The sequence below is a fragment of the Hyposmocoma kahamanoa genome, unplaced genomic scaffold (genome assembly GCF_003589595.1).
Source record: "Hyposmocoma kahamanoa isolate Upper Pololo Valley unplaced genomic scaffold, ASM358959v1 92, whole genome shotgun sequence".
NCBI lineage: Eukaryota > Metazoa > Arthropoda > Insecta > Lepidoptera > Cosmopterigidae > Hyposmocoma > Hyposmocoma kahamanoa.
Window position 1 is genome coordinate 12,037,435 of NW_020654748.1, and position 23,221 is coordinate 12,060,655.

The 23,221-nt window shown below is 36.9% G+C and overlaps 1 protein-coding gene across 1 annotated transcript in view; it reads right to left on the reverse strand.

The window, feature by feature from the left end:
• LOC113236548 overlaps positions 1 to 23,221 on the reverse strand; it is a 98,609-nt gene that overhangs the window by 48,008 nt on the left and 27,380 nt on the right. The window contains exons 6-13 of the mRNA XM_026472677.1: positions 22,123 to 22,291; positions 20,842 to 21,001; positions 19,316 to 20,060; positions 18,643 to 18,786; positions 16,542 to 16,742; positions 13,823 to 14,001; positions 11,189 to 11,335; positions 92 to 210 (exon numbers count right to left, since the gene is read on the reverse strand). Of these exons, the coding sequence (XP_026328462.1) occupies positions 92 to 210; positions 11,189 to 11,335; positions 13,823 to 14,001; positions 16,542 to 16,742; positions 18,643 to 18,786; positions 19,316 to 20,060; positions 20,842 to 21,001; positions 22,123 to 22,291 (1,864 nt within the window). The remainder of the gene's footprint in view (positions 1 to 91; positions 211 to 11,188; positions 11,336 to 13,822; positions 14,002 to 16,541; positions 16,743 to 18,642; positions 18,787 to 19,315; positions 20,061 to 20,841; positions 21,002 to 22,122; positions 22,292 to 23,221) is intronic.

Consider the following 23,221-nt stretch of genomic DNA (forward strand, 5'->3'; position numbering starts at 1 on the left):
CACACATAACACATTGAGAAATGTAACTTTAAAAGGACTGCAAGGATATCAAAATGACTGTAACCTTGCTTGAGGATTCTCTAAAACTCACCATCCATTGAGTGGTACGAGAAGTGGCTTATCATATCCGTCGCACCATGCCATGGCCGAAGTGACTAATGTGGCAAGAACACCCCGGCGAGCCACCGCGGGTCGCAGCCATGCTATTATCTGCAGTGAAAAAGCCCAATCAGTTGGCTGTGGAAATTGGAGACAACAATAGAGATAGTAACAATACACATAGAAGTGCGACAGGTTATTTGAAGGAATTATCATTTTTTCGTTTAGTAATAATCAAAAAGTTACTAATAGTAATAATCAAGAAATTTGGTATTCGAAAAGACCAAATCTCCATCCTTAGGTTGCATGGAGCAAAAAGGCCACCTGTTGCACATTAACTTAACCACTCTATTTTTATACATAAGTTACTGTTTTGTATTGCCATTGCAATTTATGTGCAATACAGAATATTTCATTCATTCATTCTTTTAACAATGCTCAACTATGGGACGTATTGATGAGAGAACACACAGGTACTTAAGGCGATTATCACATTGCACCGGGCCCCGCGACGGAGCTGCGTTTTTTAACGTTGTACCGAAGTACTTCAGTTTATATGGAAAACACGCGCAGTCGACCACACTGACAACTCTTCTCCGCGCGGAAGTGCGGTGTGCGCGGTATTACTGCGCCCCCGCGCGGAGGGGCGCCGCGAGCCGCAGGGTATGGCACACTGCGCTCCGCACTACCTCGCAGATTTTTAAGCTTAACAAAAGGAGGCATGTTCAATAAGAAGGGCATGGTCAGTTTTCTGCAGTAGATCTCGACGTCGATAAATTTATATTTGCTATTGAAAATCGACCAAATTTATCTTCATATTTTCTTAAATCTTTGTAATGAAGTTGCAATTATCCATTTATCGATCTGGTTCGTAAAAAGGGATGTATCCAATATCTTCGGTGTCTTTTTATTTGAGTAAATAAAAACCAAATAGACAGTTTATCTGCAGCGTCCTGAATGAGATCTGTATTATTAATCATTCTTGTCAAAGAAGGATGTCGGCTACATGTACAATTACTACGTCGATCAACTGCGAAGCGAGTACTTTAAGTGACGCGGGGCCGCTAGACCGCTCCCCCCGCACAGATTAAACCGCGCGTTGACGCAGATCTGCGTCTCCGCCACCGCGCGCGTGATTCCGCGTCCCGCACTCCGTTGCGGGGCGCGGTGCAGTGTGTTAATCGCCTAAATGTGATAGTCAAATCTAGCATTTAAATATATCGTAGTACCCGTCTCTTGTTCAAAACAACCGTACGACAGCTGATCTAGCGTTAAGATTAAAATGTCAAAAGCGTCAGAACCTAGACTCCAATTTCTTATTCGCATTTTTCACAGCTTAACTAATAAGTGGGATCTGAGCTTCCTCTTTTTATAAAATAATATTTACACTTTATTAATATATTAATAATTTATTTAGATTTCTGTGTATTTACAAGAAGAAACTAGGGCTAACAGCTATGCAAGCATTATGCATTGCTACAACTTTAAGCCAACATGAATATTTACTATCCAGTCCCTGTGGGATCATTTAACATGTGTATTAAACGTTCAAATCAATGCTCTATAGTATACGTCAAAAAGCTGAAATTATGAATGTTCAAAAAACAAACAGTAATTATAATAAAGTCGAAACTAACTATATAAATGATAAATACCTATATATGAATTACATAACGTCGCTCGACTCGGGCAAATATAAACTAAACTTAAGTTCAAAGGATCTGTCACTTTTTAAATGCGTTAGAAGACAAAATAATTTATTTTATTATCACTACGTAAGTTGTACTGTGCTGACTTTTCTGATCTTGTCTCACAAATAACCATAAAGACGTACATTAAAGTTCATTTTTGTATTCCAAATCTTTAGTCTACCTTCAAGAATGAAGCAATATAGAAATACAATTATTATCATGCCCATCGTATTAGCATATTTAGACATTAGAACAGAGCATATTGTGCACCCTGCCGCGAAGACCCAATGTCATCCCTTCAACATAATATGTTACCCTTGTATCTTTATAAATAAACAACCGGTTGCCTAAATGAAATGTATTCTTGATAACAGTAATAATCTTTTTATTGAACCGTATATCGAGATAGACGCAATTTCACTAACTCTGGGTGACATTTCAATATAATAAAAATAACCTAATAAAAAAGGCAGCAAGAAGAACTAATAAAATACTCGAGGGGAGACAAGGAACATTTATTACGAACACAAATAACATTATTCTGGCTCAAAGACGTGAAATAAACAGTTACAGGCGATGATAAAACTCATGTTCCGGGGAAACTTGAGCATTTTATTTTGCAAACCGCGCGCCGGTGACTTGGCACAAATCCACTCTTGCGGAAATGTAGATAATACACATATTGTCCGCTAAAATGGCAAAAAAGCTAATAACATTTTACATATTATAAAAATTGTTGTGTTAATATAGAGAACTATATATAGGGTTTTCAACAAGAACTTTGTTTTGTACATCAAAATAAAATAATAAATTTAGATGACAATGATTAAAATTTTCATTGTATTAAAAAAAGTAAGGTTTGGCAATTATGAATAAAAAATGATATCTGATAAATGTCCACTACGACCACAGTTACAGATGTCGATTCTTTCATCAAAGTTTTTAATCACGTTTTGACAAAATGGTGGGTCTATTTCGTTAATCACTTCATGAATTTTGAGTTTTAAGGCTGCAACCTAGATGATAAATATATTTAGGAAAACATATTTTAATCCGATTCTTATATTCTAAAAGCTTCTTGAAAACGTTTTCGGTAAAATACTTAAATTACTAGTATTAATATTATTTTACGAAATTGGGTGCTTGGGTTAATTAATCTGCTCATTTATTAGCTTTTTACATGAAATTGTTTCAGTTTCGATTTTCTAGGAAATTGAAATGTTTAACATAAATTTGTTGAATTTCTAAGAAAACTGGTACAATAAAATGAAATCCTTATTAAATATTGTTAAGTATATAATTTTAAATCGAATTACAATACTACTAAAAAAGGAGAAAAAGCCGTGGTAGTCTAATGGGTTACCGTTTTTCAAACAGAAGCCGTAGGTTCAAATCCGGTATCACACCTCTGAGTTTCTCGGAATTTATATGCGAACTTTGAAATTTATCATGACTTTTTTCCCTACCCACGTTGGGCCAGCTTGGTGGACTACGGCCTAAACCTTCGACTCAGAGGAGACCCGTGCTCAGCAGTGGAATAAATGGGTTGATGGTGATGAAAAATAGGATATCCATCATATCATATCATATTATTAAAATCCATAAGACATTTTCATTAAAATATATTACTTATGACCAGATTAAAAATGAATAACAAGAATATTTGGTGTAAAAACTCCGTGTACCTACATAACATATTTGTTTGTATCATAAAATGGAATATGTCCTGAATATGTCCTGAATGTAAATAATTTTAAATCGAATTATAATTATAATTATAATCCAAATTTTTATACACAGCTTTATGGATACCATATCTATGCCATAGAAGAACTTATATTAATTTTGATCATATAGAATCATAATAATATAAATATGTACTATGTTGCACTAATGTTAATATTCTAAAGTAACACTGTTGTTGAGTTAAACGGTCTCAAAGAAAATTCAAAGCAGCACACGAAAACATCGAAGAGATTTTACACTCAACAAAGTAAACGTAATTTCGTCAGTTTGTGAAGTGTTCAGAGGCTTATTGGCCGTTATACGGACTTAGAACGTTTGCAGACATCAGGAGTTAAGCCCATTGACTAACACCGATTTGCTAAAGAAAGCAGAGCAGTTGAGTGTAAGAGAATTGTTCCCGAACGCAGTGAGTTGCTCATGTGCATTGTTAGGGATATGGTGGCTTTATGATGTTTTTAGTTTCGTTAGTGTACGTACCTATATGTGTCTAATTGAATCAGTTTGCCGGGTCAAATTTTTGTTTTGTTTAAAGTATATTTAGAGGACTATAGATTTAAATATTACTCAATTTTAAATATAATAATAATAATGCACACAATCATAGAATCGCACTAGGGAAACTGTATCGCGGGTGACAATACATATTATGTGACTCTGTGGTCGAACGGTTGCCATGCTGGACAAATGTGGAAATGCTAGAAATATTTGTGTGGCCTACATTTATTTCTCTCATGAGTTTGGGTGTAAATTGTGATTGTCTATGTATGTGTCCGTGGTACCCGCAACAGAGGGTTTCACGGTATTTATTTGGTCTGTGGTTTCACTATTGTTTGTCAACAGAGTGTCAGTGGCAGGTTTTCATACGTTTGGTATTCCGCTAAAAGTTAAGAGTAATTAGCCACTTGTCAGTGGCTAGTCATCGAGCTGCTATTACTATTTTTTAAATAATACTAAGTGACGGGACGAACAAGTCGTGCGCCTGGTGGTAAGCGACACGCCTGTCCATAACAGTAGCAGTGACACGCAGAGCTTTAAATTACAAATCACAAAGCTTTAAATTAGGGTAGTACTGCCAAGTTACCTATTTCTGCCACCAAGCAGTAATGTCAGCGTTACTGTGTTCCGGTTTTGAAGGGTAAGGGTGATGGTGAAATTACCGCCACATGGGACTAAAGTAAATAGTCCCAAAGTATTAATATTGCTAATTAAAACCCTGTGCGTCATTTATGGCCCACACTCAGAGAATGACGTATGGATAAATTTTCTTAAAAACACATTTTCGATAACGTGATGGTAAACGAGGTTATGTATTAAGTACTAAGCGAAATGACAATAAGCAGAGTCGGTCATGGTTTCCTTGGCAACACAGTACACACGCTTTGTACTTTTTATTTGTATTTAATTTCAAACACTTATATTATTATCGTATTTATTTTAAACTCTCGCCTCTCCTAAGGCCTAAAAGATTAATTTTGAATTTTTAAATGGGAGAGGCGGTATTTCCCGGCAATGGCACAGTCGGCCGGGGTCAGGGACTCAGGTCCAAGAATCGGCGAACAATACGTGCCGTATCGAGCAGGACCGCCTTCTGCATTTGTGCTGGAAGCGACACGCCACAGAAATCCAACCGCCTCAAGCTGTTAGAAAGGCTGACTGGAATTAACCCATTTGCGGACAAAACAATTGGGATTATTTCAGTGGAGGCCACATCTCACATGTCGGTGATCTCGTGCGCCAGGTCGAGATACTTCCGGCGTTTCTCGGTTTCAGCTTTCACGAGACCCTCGTCATGCGGGATGGTGACGTCCACAAGAAATACCCTCGACTGCGATCGATCCAATATCACAATATCAGGCTTATTCGCAAGAATAGTCCTGTCCGTGATAATAGATCGATCCCAATAGATTTTGGTGCGGTCATCTTCGAGTATTGGCTCCGGTGAATACTTGTAATATGGCAACCTCTGTTGCACTAGTCCGTACTTGAGAGCGAGCTCTTGGTGTAATATTTTGGCTGCCTGGTTGTGTCTGTGCAAGTACTCAGTGTTAGCAAGAGCGGAACAACCGGAAACAATATGCCTAAGTGACTCTCCGGGACGGCCACATGCCCGACAAATGTCTACTGTGCCGTCCTTTAGGATATATTTCCGATAGTTCCTCGTCTTGATAACCTGATCCTGTATTGCACAGACAAAACCTTCGGTTTCCCCAAAGAGGTCCCCGAAACGCAGCCAATGTAGGGAGGCTTTACGATCCATAAAAGGCTCGTGGAGTACCTTGAAGAACCTCCCATGGAGCTCCTTCTCTTTCCATACGGACTCGCGGTCAGAGGTGCTAAGCACCACCGGGTCTCGCCATTCCTCTTTGGCCAACGATAAGGGAGTTAGCCCTTTATCACATGTGACAACCTCTCCACGAATCACGTCATCCGTCATCGTCAAAAAGTAGTTTCTGAGACTGCATATCTCGCGGTTGTGCATGGTTTTGACACTTAATAGGCCTCTACCTCCACACTTCCGCGGGACATACAATCTCATAACTGACGATCTCGGATGATGCATTCGGTGAGAGGTCATCGTCGTGCGGACTCGTCTATCCAGAGCGTCTAATTCCGTCTGAGTCCATTTGAGCACGCCAAATGTGTACATCAGAACAGGCATGACCCAGGAGTTATAAGCTCGGATCTTATTAACGCCTGACAAATAGCTGTTTAGCACATTTTTCAGGCGCCCATAAAAAACCTCGCACACACCCTGTTTCACGTCTGCTTCCTTCACACCGATGGTCTGCGACATGCCCAAATACCGGTATGTTTCAGTCTCGGAGAGTACCCGCAGGTGATTGTGCCAATATTAATGCCATCAGAATGCATGACACGTCCCTTCTCAACATGGACCACCGCGCACTTATCGATCCCAAGCTCCATCCTAACCGAACTGCTGAAACCGTTGGTGATTGTCAGCAGCTCCGTCAATCTGTCAGCTGTGGGGCCGTATAGCTTGAGATCATCCATGTAGAGAAGGTGAGGCATTCGCGGCCCACCTCTCCGAAACTGAAAGCCTGTGCCCGACCTCTCCAATAGAGTACTCAGAGGGTTCAGGGCCAGGCAAAACCACAGTGGACTCAGACAGTCACCCTGGAAAATACCTCGCCTTATTTCTATTCGGTCATCCGCATCCGTCATCCGCCGACCGTCCAGACTCAGGATCGTTCTCCAACATCCCATGCATTGCCCGAGGAAGTGTCGAACTGCACTGTCAATTTTATACAGTTCGAGGACCCTCGAGAGCCATGAGTGGGGCACCGACTCGAACGCTTTCCTATAGTCTATCCAGGCAGCGGAGAAATTCCGACGGTTGCGTCTGACAAGTTGGCCAGCGACCGCGTCGACGAGGAGCAGCTCCTTACTACCGCGGCTACCGCCCCTACATCCGTTCTGAGCCTCAGACATCACACTGTTATCAACAATGTGCTGACTTATCTTGGAGCTCAAAACAGATGTTAAAGTCTTGTATATTGTACAAAGACAAGTTATGGGGCGATACTGTGATGGATCCACGGTAGCATCGCTCTTTGGAGCTAAATGAGTGACCCCAGTAGTTAAGAAGTTTGGGAGCGTCCCACTCTCAAGGGCACTTTGGAACTGACGAGCGAGAGTAGCGTGGCAGCACCAGAACCCCTTCAGCCAATAATGATGCAGTCCGTCCGGTCCCGGACTTTTCCAGTTCGAAGCCTTACGGACCGCTACCGCTACATCCTCTTCGGATATGCTGATGGGATTCATAGGCGCTATGGTTGCACATGCTCTCTCGACCGCTTCGAACCATGGACCCTCTTCGTGATCGACGGGCTGCGACCAAAGCCTTCGCCAAAAGGCGACCACTTCTGCTTTGTCCGGACGCTCACCCGTCAAGACCACATCAGGACGCTCCAGTGTCCTATAAAACTTCTTTTGGTCACTCATGAAGAGACGATTCTGCCGATACCTCTTCACCCTTTCGGAATATCGCCGAATCCGCTTGCCCCAAGCAGCTATCTTCTGCTTCAGATCATCGATGCGCCCTGTCAGTTTTCGCGCAAACTCCGGTGAGTCTACTATATATTATTATTATTGTTATAATTATTAGTATTATTATTATTATCATTATAAAATGCATGTGTACTGTGTTGATTATTCAACGAATAAATGATCTGCATTCTATTCAGCTGCCACTGCAATTCCTTTTTCAAATTAAATGTATTTTGCTTTATGGCAAGTGAACTACTCCATAGACGTGCTATTGAGAAGCACAATAGTAAAAAAATATTAGTAGCAGTAGAGCTCCTTGTGAAAGAGTTCGTCCAGGGCAGTACTGCCATCTTACCTATTTCTGCCGCCAAGCAGCAATGTCAGCATTACTGTGTTCCGGTTTTGAAGGGTAAGGGTACTGGTGAAATTACAGGCACATGGGACTAGTCAACTTATGTCTCAGGGTGACACACGCAGTGGTCGTGCCCCTCAGATCTTTGCAATTTAAAGATCTGAGTGACACTGTAACTGTTATGGATAGGCATGCCGCTTACCATCAGGCCCACGATTTGTTCGTCCCGTCAAGAGTGACGTTATAAAAAAAAACTGAAAAAACAAATTTCACAATCGTTGGAAGTCGCCAACCTGTATCAGGCGAGAGTAGCGGACTATAAGGTAAACCCATGCATAGTAGTGAGGCGTATAATATAAGTCGGTGATGATGATGAACATGTGATGTAACATAAGCCTAGAATTAAAACACGTAACTCGACACTGTGTCACGAGAAGAATGTTTCATTGTCATTAAAAACGTAGGTACAATGAAATAAAATTTTTGTAAGATTTTTATAAAGATTTTAATCTTAAGCACTTTTAATTACTAAAATTTTTATTAACAACACATTTTAATGGATGTAACAATAAATCTGTTGAAATTATGGAATTAAAATAACATAGAAAACAAACTTGTATAAAAAGGAATTTGTTAGCGATCACTGTTGCAAGAGCAATTAAGAATGCAGCAACATGATTCGAACACAAACTGTGTTCGACAGCACTAATTGAGATACAGTAAACAAATTGAATTGACTACGGATCAAGTGCTACGCCATTCGCTACGAAAGCTCAACACTACAGTCAGCAGCAAAAATTATACCTTGATCATAGACAAACTGTTACATATGAATTCTATAGAGTTGATGTTGACCATATGTTTAAAGTTCTATTTAATGGTCAAGTCGTACATACATTGCTAAGAATAAAATAAAATTTGCACAGTTAGTGCTGTTCAATAATTTAATAATAGATCATAAAACAGTACTGCTTAAAGTAATTTAAAAAACCAACCTATCAACTAATAGCAGCAAGTAGCATGTGATTAACCTACGACTTTATTCTGGGTTAATGCACGAACCGCAAAATTAGTTCGTTGCTAAAGGATGTGAAATATTCAGCTATATTCATTAATGAAAAAGGAAATTCGATATTCATCTTTATGTATAACTGTAATAGCAATTAGTTTATGAATTTTCCTAAAACGTATACAATTAAAGAAATGTGTTTACATCCCAAACAATGGGGTTATGAAAATTTAATTACCTTTACTTTGAAATTACGGAATGTAGTAGAAAATGAAGCTTAAAATATAAATGGATGAATGACGCACCGAGTTTTAAAAGAGCCATGAAGATGACAAGTTCAGAATGACGCAAATCTAAATATAGTAAAATTAGTTATTGTTCTGAGCAGTTGAATGACGTAAAACATTATTATTGTTTTGTGCAGGGTTTACCGTAGAAAAAGTTTATATTGGTTTCATATTTCAAACAAGTCACGCAATAGTTAATTTACGCACTACGCGCTAAAGTAAATAGTCCCAAAGTATTAATGTTGCAAATTAAAATCCCGTGTTTAATTCATGGCCCACATGGATATTTTCTTTAAAAACACATTTTCGATAACGTGATAGTAAACTTGACGGGACGCTTTGATTCCACAATACAAAAAGACGGAAAGTTTGACAGATTGTGCAATATCACTGAGAATTCCCTCTAAGTTTTGAGAAACAATTCACTTATGGTTCTACCCATAGCCTGCACTAATTACGGGCGAAAGGGGTTTATGTGGCGTGTTAGCGATAATTTTAACATTGTATGTAAGACTTTTGATCTGCATCTTTCAATACGAGTGTGATTTCGGCAAGGAGAGCACTGAGTGGGTATTTTTTTGACTCATACTAGTAGTAGTAGTAGACTTTTTATGTAAGAAGTTAGTTAAATTGTACACCCACCCGAATTATCTCTACCTACCTAATGCCCCGAGAGGTAGGGAGTTCCGGGGAGATTACGGGCTACCCGGTAAGACCAGGCTACGACGGGCGTTCGGGTCAAGCCCTCTAAAGTCAAAGTCAAAGCCAAAGTTAAAATAATTAGTAGTAAAGTGGTATGATTATGAAATAGCATTATATTGAAAATTCGAAATCAGTTTTTATTAAACGAAAGAAACTCATTTAGATGAAGATAAACAGCTGTCCATGGCACAGTTCTTAACCAGCACATACGTAAGGTACGTTCGTAATAAATAAATTTAAACTATTTAAAAGTCATCTTAAGCAAACAGCTTAAGACGACTTTTCTCGTTACTTTTTATTCTCTGACCTAGTTTAGGCGTCACTCTTCCAAAAATTGTGCTTAGTAAAACCAAACGTGTAAACTGTTCCTAGCTTGTTGTTATTATTGATACAAAGATCGAACTAACATAAAAAGTTACTTCTGTTCTGGTGAATCCGAACCAACGACTTCACCAAACCGGGGCTACCGTTCTACCAGCTGAGCTACGGAACGATTCAGCAGAATTTCTCGATGTGCTTACTGCAGATCTTTGTTTTTAGGTTTAAACAGCTTTTTTGCCGTACCGCAAAGTGAAAAACCTGTGAAAGTTATTTTTCCAATTTAAGAAAGTTGTAACTGTAATATCCTTTAGAAACAAATAGACGCAAAAGTCTGTGCGGTCATTGATCTAAAAATAGTACTTACTTTTGGTATCAATGTTCATTTTTAATAGTAAAATAATTTATTTAATTTAAATAATTTACTTCTTAGTCCTTAATATAAGGTAGTAAATAAAAGGAACTAAATCCATGAAAGGCCCCTTTGAAGACGCAAGAAAAATCAGTTTTTCCATACAAAAACAAAACCAGCAATATGTGCTCAGAAAACAAATATGCAAAAGCAAACTGACTTATTTTTTGCGGTTTAAGAGTGGTCTTTATAACATACATTATTTGGTTTTACGTACAGTAACTAAATTTGTATTTAAAATAGTTAATTTCGTTTGTCATTATTTGGATACCTCCAATGAACAATACGCCAACTTAATTTATGGACTCGATCTGTTTTTATTTTGTTTTTTGTTTTTGTTTATTTTCACAAAATTCGTTTGTTTTTTCAATTTTGCTTTTTGGTTTGTTTATTTTTTTTTCGTAAAATTCGGGGAGCATAATATTAGTAAATAAATATGGCTGTTTACAAAAATAACAGAAAATGACCAACAAATTAAGCTGGCGTAGTGTTCATTGGATGAATCCTTTAGGAGGGATAATTTACAATCAAGTTTTGGATCTAGAGAATTATGTTAAACAATACCTGAGCTCCAAGTTGCATTGGATCCCTCGTGAGGATATCGCTAGACTTCCTGACGGCTCCGTAGACTAGTTCGACATCACGGTCCAGAATGTAGCAGCGGACGTGCTCCAGGATACAGCGCAGGTATGAAATTGTCACTGTTTGAACCTGTACAAACGAGAAAAAGGCGCTAGGAAATACCACTGTTGTATATCGCAATGACTGCAAAAAGGTCGGTGCATGAAAACTGGGTAGGCTGCTAAAGTGGGATGCTTTCTTTGTGGACATATAATTCTCTGTTACGTCCACGGAGTTATGTGTGGCGTGTTCTCGGCCAAATACTAACCTTTGTTTTATATTTCAAATGCAAAACTTTTCACTAATAAAATTCTGTTTGCTTTGTTAAAACCTCCCGTGACCAAAAGTCTCGCAACGTTTCTATTAAAACATAAGCTTAGTTAACCAAAGGGGAAATGCTTGCTAGCGTACTCAGCACAAAGCCTCAGGATATCGATGAAATTTTCTTCCATTTAACCTAAAGAGTTATAGGTCGAAAACGAACGAAAAACAGGTAAATAAAAGTATATTTTTTTGTCTATTTTCGTTCTTCTTCATTAAGTATATGCATTTAGTGTATTATTTCTTATTATCATCATTCTTATAATCCATGAGAATATATTTAATTTTTTAACCTAATTAAATGTGGGGCAACGTCGTATTTTAATTATCTTTGATCACTTCTTTTATTGACTTTTTGTTGGTCCTCAAAACCGTAGATAAATATGTAAAAGTACGGGGACGGGGGCCTAATTTGTAATAAAATTGTGATGTTATAGTTTTAATGACGTTTGAATATTTGCCTATAATTAGACATATAATTGGTATGCTCTGTGTTGTTATAACTGCGTAGATATGCGTAAACATGCGTATTCCATTCAATTAATAGACCCTAAATAGAATAATTTTTCTTCAAATATTTAAAATTTATTATTAAGTATTTAATATTTTAAATTACTCAATTAATTTTAAAATACTATAATAAGATAGAGTTAAGTCCTTTATTTTACTTGGTTTTAAAAAAATGTTGATTACTTAAAAAACCAAGACTTTAATTTTTAATCGACTTCAAATATTAAAATTGTTGTCCTTCCAGTAAAATGAGCTTATTATACAACATCTTTTTGTAATAGAAGATCTTATCGATTAACTTAAATAATGAAAACGCACTTCAATATATGAACTTGCGACTGCCATAATTAATTTTACCAGATGGTTTCCTGTTGCTAATTGATCAAATTGATGAATGGCAATACAAATGTAAATGTTACTGCTGACAAAATATGGTAAAATCTTATTAATCAGAAGAGGTTTATTTAATGACGGCCTCGTGTGAAATTTTTATGATTTGTTTATTATTTCTCGGATTTCTAACTCTGCCACTCTGCATATTTGGATAGCATCTTAGGTGGGATAAACTAGACCGCGGCGTTTGCATGTACTATCATAAACAGGGAAGGGTGCTACCGTGTGTTAGTAAGCAGCTTTACGTTGCGACAACGCATTGCTCGTGTGGCACTCTGTGCATTGCAATCATAGCATTGCGACCGCCGCAATGCACTGACAGCGCCTGTGTCGCATCGCTTTTACGGCCACTGTGATAACCGCTAGGCCACCGAGGTCGTGATATACCTTTGCCCATAGTAAGATGCAAATTAGCTTGATTCGCCTTCAACCTAGACTTATGGATTCCAGACTTGAGAAGCGTCCTCCTAGTAATTACGAAGAAGCAGTATAAAATTTTAATGCATTTGAAGTTATTGAGTACAGTGACACCTTTTATACATACATAATCTGTATTGGTACAAGAAATGCGTAAGTAGTTTTGTACTTGTATTATGTACGGGTTAATAGTGACTTATTGAGACAGTGCGTATTCGAATAGAATGTACACTCTCGGACACATAATTCTAGCCACCTTGCATTTATTTTATTTTAATTTTATTTAATAGTTTATTGTACAGGAAAAATACAACAAGTCACAAAGAATACAACGAAAATTAAAACAAAAGGTTCTGCTAACTTGTAATAAAAATTTCTTCCTGCAGACCTAAATACAGGACACTATAACTAAAACAACGTGCACAACATACGTGCACAACATGACAAAAAAATCATATAATAATATTAAATTGTTATAAATTATATAAACACTTAGATAAATGTATATTTTATAATATAATACCTAAGATGTGGATGGAATAGTAGATAAATAATGCTCTTTAACTCTCACTTGACAAATAGCTAACGATTTACTTTCGTGAACAGTAATAGGTTCAATAGGGAACAGTAATAAATTGTATTATGTAAGGTACAAAAATATTGTCATCATCGTAAAAATAGGTTTCTCCAGTTAAAAAAGTTAAAATTATCAACAAGGATTTATGGGAATGACGTTTTGTATACCAGTTTCAACATTGTTTAAGCTTAGGCTATTTAATACTGAAAATACTAGGTGGTTCGAATTATATGTCATGGAGTGTACGATGGAATATCTTATTTTTCCAACTTGTTAATAAGAATGCCTTGGTAAAATGAAAACTATGATTAAAATCATAGAGTAATAAGATATAATGCATCATTTTAAAACCAACTTACAGCAGCAAGTAAGAAATCAAAATTGCAGACAGTCAGATCTTTTAGTTTACAGAAGTCTCCAGCCAGCAGTAGGTGGAGCCACGATTCTTCGACGTGTCTCTGTGTGAACGCAGCAGCTGTACGGGTGCCTGAGTGGAATGGCGTCGTGTCGAGGACGGCGTCATCGTCATCTACGCAACCTATGGTAGAAACACTTTGTTAACATTGTTAGACTGTGCCTATTAGGCTCAACTTATGCACGTATTGCGGCGCCAAGGAATGGAAGCGAATTTTTGTAACGAAATGCACGACAATTCCGCGGAAGATTTTGGCTCGTATCTAGTTTGTACGTTACACAATTGACCATAAGTTCTTTATGCGACGTACAATATCGTTACAAAAATTCGCTTCCATTCAGTTCCGCCGCAATATAAATTGAGCTTTACGTACCAAAGCGGTGAGAACAAGCGATATATTTTTACAGCCAATAATAATCCTTATTTTGACTTAACGTAGTGGAAATATCAGAATAACGAAGTGCTATTGGCTAATGTAACATACTATTCTCCAATCGGCTTTGATAGATAATCCGTTCTTAAGGTATTTGATACGACGTTACACAAGAGTTATGTCGGCAGAGTGTTTTACTAAGTTCGTCGACAAAGGCATACATTAAATTATTAAGCGTACATTGTTGTGTTTGCAAATTAATTTAAAATTCATGTTGAGGAGGGATTAAATCATCATAAAATTATAAAACTGTAATAGGTTTTCGTTTAAAAAATGACTCAACTGTATTCATAACAAAAAATAGTAATATTAATTTTGTTAAATATAACGATGTTGTTGCTGTCATGATAACCAATTATTTTTACGAAATTACTCCACCAGTTTGTTATAATTATTAATCAATTCATTAGTCCATTCATTCATTCATTCATAATTGTTAATACAAAAATCAAACTCAAAGAAAAATTGGTTCTTTGTCAGTCACGGTATGGTGAGATTGTTGGTTCAGCCGGAACGAAAGAATTTTTCTTTGTGTTCTATCTTTGTATTAATGTTTATAAAAAAACATAGATTTCTTGTTTAGAAAAATGAGGGGATAGTAAAAGAAAAGCTGTCTTCAAATAGCCTATATTTGTTCTTTTATTGGGTGCTATCTACTTCCGGCCTTTAATGCATTTAGATACTTTGAGCGATTGAATAAAGAGAGGTGGACTTAAAGCTTCCATGACTTGAGCTACGTAAAGTAGAATACGTGATGGATAGCCGATCAGCAAGCTAGGAAAATCGCCAGCTAGATTGATGGGCTAACAGCGCATAAGGCCTGTTCATCAAATTATTATAATGTAATTGTAATGTTACATTTGTTCATATTTACTTTCTCGAATGTGTTATTTTTTATATTACTTAAACCATTTCAATTATTTCCACACACATTAATTACATAATAAATTAAATAAGACCATTTTAAAAATATATAAAATAAAATACGCGTGTATCGGGGAGAGTTTCCGTATTTACTGAGCGGCAGAAGTCAATCAGAACTGGTTGTATGGTAAGTTAATACTCTTCAAGGACCGCAAACATAGCCTTCTCACTGATATTGTACCAATATGCATTTGTCTTTTTCAAGTGCTTAAGTAAAGTGCAATTAGTTTCTAAGTATCCAACTTTTGTCCAGCTCTTGACCCTTCATCAACCCATTTATACATCCCCCTGCTGGGCACGGGTCTTTTATCAGGCTACGGTTTAGGATAGGTTAAAAAGAACACAAGTAAAAAGAACCACGCTGGCCCAATGCGAGTCGGGTACTGTTCATACACTTTCACTTGTTTTCCTAAGATTGATGACCCTTAATCGACGTGCAGGCTTAACCGTGATGTTTTCTTTCACCGAAAAGCTCATGGTAAACTGCAAATTAAATTTCGTACATAAATTCCATAAATCTCAGAGATGTGAGTCTGGATTTGAAACCACGCCCACGACCTGCTTGAGACGCAGTAGGTCAAACCATACTATTCTGTCGACCAATATTATTTGTTATAATTATTCTTTATTATCCCTTTTAAATGACATCTCATTTAATTATTCAGTGTAACGTAATATACTCAAGCTATGAGTAAGTCTAAATAAAACAATCTTTTCTTGAATAAAAACACGAGAAAGTCTGCGCAAAAAAACGTCATGATGTATTAGTTAGTGGATTTCTGAAGTCGAAATAAATTTTCTTCTACATTATATTGGTGATTTGAATGTTATTCAAGTTTGCCTTTCTGTTCCATTAAATCATATTTTATAAGTTTCAAAAGTTGTACGAGTTTAAACAAGTCATGTAAGTGCTGATTATTATTTTACCCTTTCCAAAAATCCTTTTTTTTATAAAGTAAATGTACTCGCTTTTAACTACTACCTACCTAGCCCGGGAGTAAAAATAGGGCGTACGATGAACGAGCTCGCTCAGAGATGCTTATTCAGTCGCACCTTAAACATATTTGGGTTGTAAGTGCTCGGAGCAGGGAATTCCATTTCTGATCTGAACGAATCATAGAAAATGACGAAAAGCGCTTAGTACACCTAAAGGGAAATCATTGCAGCACTCATGGGGACATTCACCGAAGTATATTCTGTAGGAAACCGACAGACAGGCAACTTTGCGTCGGCGGGCAAAGCTATGAAGCTTAGATTCGAGCTTATCGTCGCTAATAAGTTTTTTACAATAAACATTTACACTTACCAAGTTCCTGTGCCTCAGATGTATCAGTGTCGTCAGTATCTTGAAGGAAGTTGGCGAAGTGAAGCGCTGCGAGGTCGGAATGCGCGTCGCGTAACGCGCTTTGCACACGCACATAACGTCGACGCGCGCGCGCAGTAGCCGCGGCTGCACGCCAGCGCCATGTGCTCCGACCAGATACTGTGTTCTCGCTTATTAGCGATTCTGATCAAAGAAAATAATTTTTTTGTGACACCATGTGACGGGACGAACAAGTCGTGCATCCATAGTAGTTGCAATGTCACTAAGAGCTTTAAATAATAAAGATCTTAGGGGTACTGTCACCGTGTACGTCACTGAGACATAAGTTGACAGGTCTCATGTGCCTGTAATTTCACCACCCTTACCCGTCAAAACGGGGATGCAGTTATGCTCACATTACTGCTTTGCTGCAGAAACAGGTAAGGTGGCAGTACGTCTATGGACGAACTCATCGTCCAGGAGCAGTAGTCTGCTACTAAAACTTTTCTACTCTAATACGTGTGAAAAAATAAGATAGTCTTACATAAAAGAAAATTCTATTATTACTATCGAATTGTATCCATCAATACTTTGGATAAGTAATCGTATTAGGGGTGGGCTACACTTGTTCAAACGCATCCAAATTTTGGTTGTCGATATCACCTACACTTTTACGCGCCTCATCGCGTCTTACCTACTCGTCAGCATCAGCGTCAAATTGTCGCAGAGTTAGCATATTTCAGAGTACTGGAGAGTGCAGAAATAACTCGACCCCAATGATTTAAGAACACAGTTTATAAAAACACGAAATATATATTTTTGAAGAAGACGCTGCTGTGTTATTAGCGACTATTTTAGAAGTAGAAAACAAAGAAAGAAAAATATACTCAAAATCTTTTCTAAAAAGAAGTACCAGGTTAATCCGTTTTCGGAAGCGCAGAAGACTTCTTGGGCAGTACGTGACGCAATTTCACGGTTGCGTTTCTTATCGAGCTAGATTTCAAGATTTGTTTGAAATTACTCTTAATTGAGTGCTATTAACTAAAGCATATTTTTAAACAAGATTTCTAGTTTGTTTTAATCAATTTATCTAAGATTTATACATAGCAGCCAAGTTGAGAAAAAAAAATATTTTAAAAATTGTATAAATGTATTGCAATGGCGTATGTCAGCTAGGCTGGCTTCATAGTCAAAAAAGGTTTTAAGTTTGTTTTTTCTATAAATTTAGGGTTACGTAAACAACAACTATACAATCTTCTAATGTTGAATCCACTCTAGTTTAATAGTATAGGTATTGACATCGGTGAAAAGAAAAAAAAAACAATTGGCTCTATTCACAAAAATAATTAAACATAATATTAATATGGTAATGAATATATTACAATGTTGTAAAGTCAGGCCGGTGCTGAAGTGTGCTGGTGAAACTCCATTTAAAACACCCTTCTAGTATAAACGTGCCGGTGATACGTGCTGACAAGTGTGATCCAACCCTTAAATGTGATCCCCTGTGTCCTTTTTAATTTCCTATATGGCAAGTTAATATCGTTCAAGAACCGCAAACATAACATTCTCACTAATATTGTACCAATATGCTTCTGTCTCGTTCAAGTGCTTAAATAAAGTACAATTAGTTTCTAAGCGATCAACTTTCCTTTTTATCGACACTAAGTTATATTTTGTTAACACTGTCCGCAACCTCTAACTTGTAATTTATAAGAATACTTTGAAATTAATTTTTAAGATAACAAATAAAATGCTTTCTACAAAATGAATGAAAATGATTGATCATTTTGCGTAAAAGGAATTTACATTCGGGGAATTCAAATCCCCGTGCTCTTCAAAATAAACGACGTCGATCGAAAATTAATTCTTTTATTAAAACGATGACAGACGAGAAATACTAACTAGATATCACGGGAATTAATTTCTAAAAGAAATATTAAGACATATTTATAAAGTTCGTTTCTTTGTACTTGGCTGTTTATAAAAATAGGGTAATATTATAATTAGTATTACCTACCTACATAATAATACTACATATAAGATCCGTCAATGTGTAGCTTGATGAGCTGCCGTCTGTAGATAAAGAAATTTTTGAACTTACTCATCATATACTTGACGACGCACAGAGTGGAGAAATTGAAGTTCGCGTCCTTAAGCGTGATGACAGCATCACTGTTAGTCGTCGGCATCAAGAGCTCCAGAAGCTCCAGCTCTGTCAGACCGAACTCCGAACAAGTTATGTAACCTGAATAAATAAAAGTAAACTAAGTTTTTTTGTTAAACAGGTGATAAGGCAGTTTGGTATCAGTTATTTATTGACAATCATGACATTGTCATGGCATAATGATAATGATGGTCTAATATTTTTCATGAAAATACTACTATAACACTAGTTTCTTATTATTATTAATATAAATATGTATACAACACAAACAATAAGTTTCCCACAGTTGCGCTGACGGTGAAAAAAGCCCTTTAAATATTTAGTAAATATTATAATTTAGTTAATATATTGAATATCCTAGTACAAAGATCTGAAACAAACACATAAAGAAATTCGTCTGCTGACTCAGTCTGTAGCTCAGCTCAAAAGCGGCTGCAACAGACACTGGTTCGAATCAGTCACATCAAGGGAATTTTTCTTTGTTATCGATTTTTGCATCATTAATAAAACAATTATATGTATATTTGATCTAACAATTTTCCCCGATAACCCCTAACTTCAGGATTACCTCTAGACCTAAGACAGTTCGTAGTTCAACAAAAAGAATTACCTGCTAATTTACTAAAAGCTTTAATACCGAAGACGGCTTCTAAGTTATCAAAGGCACCATCAATAAAGTCTCCATAGCTATCATTCTCTGGAGTTTCTTCAATCGCATCCAACAAATAGTAGCAATTCTGCGTCTTGAACTTTTCCTTCTGTGCAGGAGTCAGTTGTAATTGCTCTAAGGATACCGCACTTGTACATACTAAGAACACGTTTCGAGGCAAAGACATCGGTAGCCAAGACAACCCTGTCACAATATCACACTCCAACGGATTCACTCTATGCACATTGTCAATAAATATTAACAAAATCTCATTCTCCATTTCCTCACAACGTTTCAACAAACTCTGAAACCAATTGTTTATATACAAAGGGTCGAAACTTGCATCTTTTGGCAAGTACCCCTCCGGAATGTTCAAAATTATCGATATCTGTTGGCACATGACTCGTAACAACTCCAAGTTATACGCTGATCTCGGTGTTGAGGCAGAGAATCGTATTATTCTCAGTACTGGTTTAGGAAAAATATTTTCGCATTTATAGTACAAGTGTGTCAATAAAGTCGTCTTTCCTGAAGCATCAGGTCCATATATTAACACAGGGGGATGACGTGTCCGATTTTCATAGTTCTCCGCAGCTTTATTTAGTACAATTTTAGCTGTGTCCTCTAGTTGCTTAACAGTAACCTTATGTAGACGATTATGCTCTATACATATCCTAAGATGAGTGATGTGTTCCAGAAACACTTCCTGAAAATAATAAGCAGAGTATGAGTGTTGTTTTATGCTTGACTAATTTTAATTTGTTATTGCATTGATGAACCAAAATAAATTCATAATTCAATAAGAATTTTTGTTTAGGTAGTGAGTTTCAAACAATTTAATTTGCAAAATTTTGTCGTTTTACACCATTACGATTAAACATGTTGGATCAAAATGATTAGGTAACTTGTAAAAATGCTTAAAATTATTGCTGTTGCTTTAGGTACGCAACAAGTCTTGCAACAGGTGGCAGGGAAAAAAAGGTGAAATAATTAATACCATAAAGTTGTTCCCATTGAATGAAAGACTTTTTAACCTATACAGAGCTTAAAGCCTCCATGTCAGAATAAGGAGCTTAAGTTTTAAAGAAATGTGTTCCTTTTGAAATCAGTCACTAGTCACCAGAAGCTTAGTTTTAGTTGGAGAGAATAGTCCTACCAGACTACGTTATGCATTTTGTAGTTTGTTGTTATATATGTAATATAATATTATAATGTTAGTTTTTAAAACGTGTCTACTGAATATTATTGAGTTTGATTTTTTACATGCCTCCATATACAGATTCCTTATTTCAATCGATCGTCACGACAATCGTATCGATCCGTTGCTACTCCCAGCATACACTGTCTATCGATTCGTCGTTTTGATCAATGTGATACGACGTATTGTAAAGACTAATCTTCCCGTATATGGGAGCCTTAAAGTTTATAATACGAAGCGCGCTAGACAATCTACTTTACAATTGCTGGTAGATCTTGGCCTTTTCTACCTGTACAGTCTTTTTCCTTCCCTTTCCCTGGTCAGGCTCGGTGCTTAGGCTGTCGTCAACCAATGAGCTGACAACCGCTTGTACTTTCTCCCTGAACGGAGCCAGTTTTTCCTCATTTTCTGATCCTCCGTCCGTCCTTGAAGAATCTGCTGATGAAGGTCTAGGGAGATCAAACGAAATTCATAAGAGGCCAATCTTTTGATGGTTTAACAGTGGCGGTCAATAATTCAAGAATGTTCTAGAATTTGATGAGGCAATTTTTCTAATCTTATTTAATGTTTAAAAAAAGTTGTCCAATTCATACCTCGTTGATTTGTAAAACACAGTTGTATAGAAGTTGACATGTAACAAAATAAGTACAATTCTACTGTATCTGGCCAAACATGAAGCATACAAACATATTGAAGGTATAATGTACATTTATTGCCTTTCATTAGACTAAATGACTTCATATTTATCTATGATATTAATGGTAACGGATGAGTGACACTGGTAAACATTAAAAAAATTACAGGAGCTCTATAAATAGGTAGAGTGAATTAATTTATATCTCTATCAGAATCAATTATCTTTCAAAGTCTTAAAGTTAAATTTAATGATTTTAAGGTAAATTTAATGCGATGATAGATGCTTGAATTGGTACAGATACCTCTAATATCTTAAATAAACAATGTAGCCTTTCAAAAACTGTGAACCGTAAATTCTAAAGCCGATAGCCACATTATTGAATAGGCATTTGTATACTTATCTAATGACTTTTTGTTTGTTAAATAACTTTGAAGTCCCATTTTTGTTTAGGTGATATAAAAAAACCGTAAAAATGATTATTATTGATCAGTGCTTGTTTAGTGAATCCTGCAAATGTTTATAAAGCTAAGTTTGAATATAAAAATCTGGGTTTTTTATGATTTTCAGTGACTGTACGAAGAAGTCGTGCATATAGTGGTAAGCGACATGCTTGTTCATAGAAGTTGCAGTGTCAGTCGGAGGAGCTTTAAATTGAAAAGATCTGAGGGGCACTGCCACTGCGCCCGTTATCCAGAGACATGCGTTGACATGTCCCATGTGCCTGTAATTTCACCAGTACTCTTACCCTTCAAAACCGGAAACCAGTAATCCTTACACTGCTTGGTGGCAGAAATAGGTAAGGTGGGCAGAACTTCCCTCGACGAACTCTTTCACAAGGAGTTCTTCAGCTACTATAACTGTTTCTATACGAATATCTGCAACTAAAACTATCCAAATGAAATGCAAATATGAATACTTCTTGAAATAACTTACTCTAATTGAATGATGTGACTATCAGGTAAAGCATCTTCGAGCTTCTTCTTCAGTTGTATCAGCCTTGCGCGAGCGAGTGTAGTAAGTTTTGTGTCATCAGGTTCCAATTCGGGCATATCTCGGTACACTACTATGACGCCTTTTGGATGGTTACCATTTGATAGTAATTCTGAAATAAAGAACTTATATCAAATGTCATCACATTACGTAACACGACACCTACATTTTGTGCTTATAGTGCAAACGATCATTTTAGTAATACATTTCAGAGTAGCGTAACACTACGAGGGCACATATTAAAACCATAGTGTAATAAAACAAATATGGTAAGTCCATACAAACGTAGCAGCGTGGCTTGTATATGTGCGCATCCGACTCGCGCCGTGTACGGACGCACACATTCGCATAATCTCGCCATGCATTCGCGTTGCTTAGAGCTGGGCATCCCACGCGCTTCTTATTATTATGCGAAAGCGTGCGTCCAGCACGCTTGTACGTGCATACGTACAAGCCACGCTGCTACGTTTGTATGGAGTTATCATACTTGTCTTACTATACTGTGTTAAGACTAAGCCCTACAAAGAATTGATTTCGTAGTAGTTCAATTATTTCTTTAAATAAAAGGACTCGCTACTGTTGGGAATTTTGAATAGTTTTATTGCAACATCAATGTAAACTAATTAATATTGCCGTGTGGCAACTCTCTCTTCTCTCGGTGTCGCAATAAAGTGGTGTTCTCTGTGCAATACAAGTTTTTATTTAAAATACACCGAAGTTTCCTCCAGCGTCCTATGGCATTTAAGGCAGCTGCCAACAGCTACATCTCTAGTTTCAGTTATATACCACTTGGGACTTCATGCGGTTTAGGATTAAATATAAAATATTTTTTCAGGCTATACTGGCAATCCTAATGTTACAAGATTATTTCAAAAACAGGTGACCGCAATCATGTTGCCTTTGCATGCACACGAACGACGCGTTACTATTCAGCCTTAAATGTAACAATACCATTGTAATTAAGTAGTATTACCATTATACTAACAGATAAATGCACTAAAGCTCTTCTTAGGAGACCGAAATGTCTTTCTAAATATGAAAA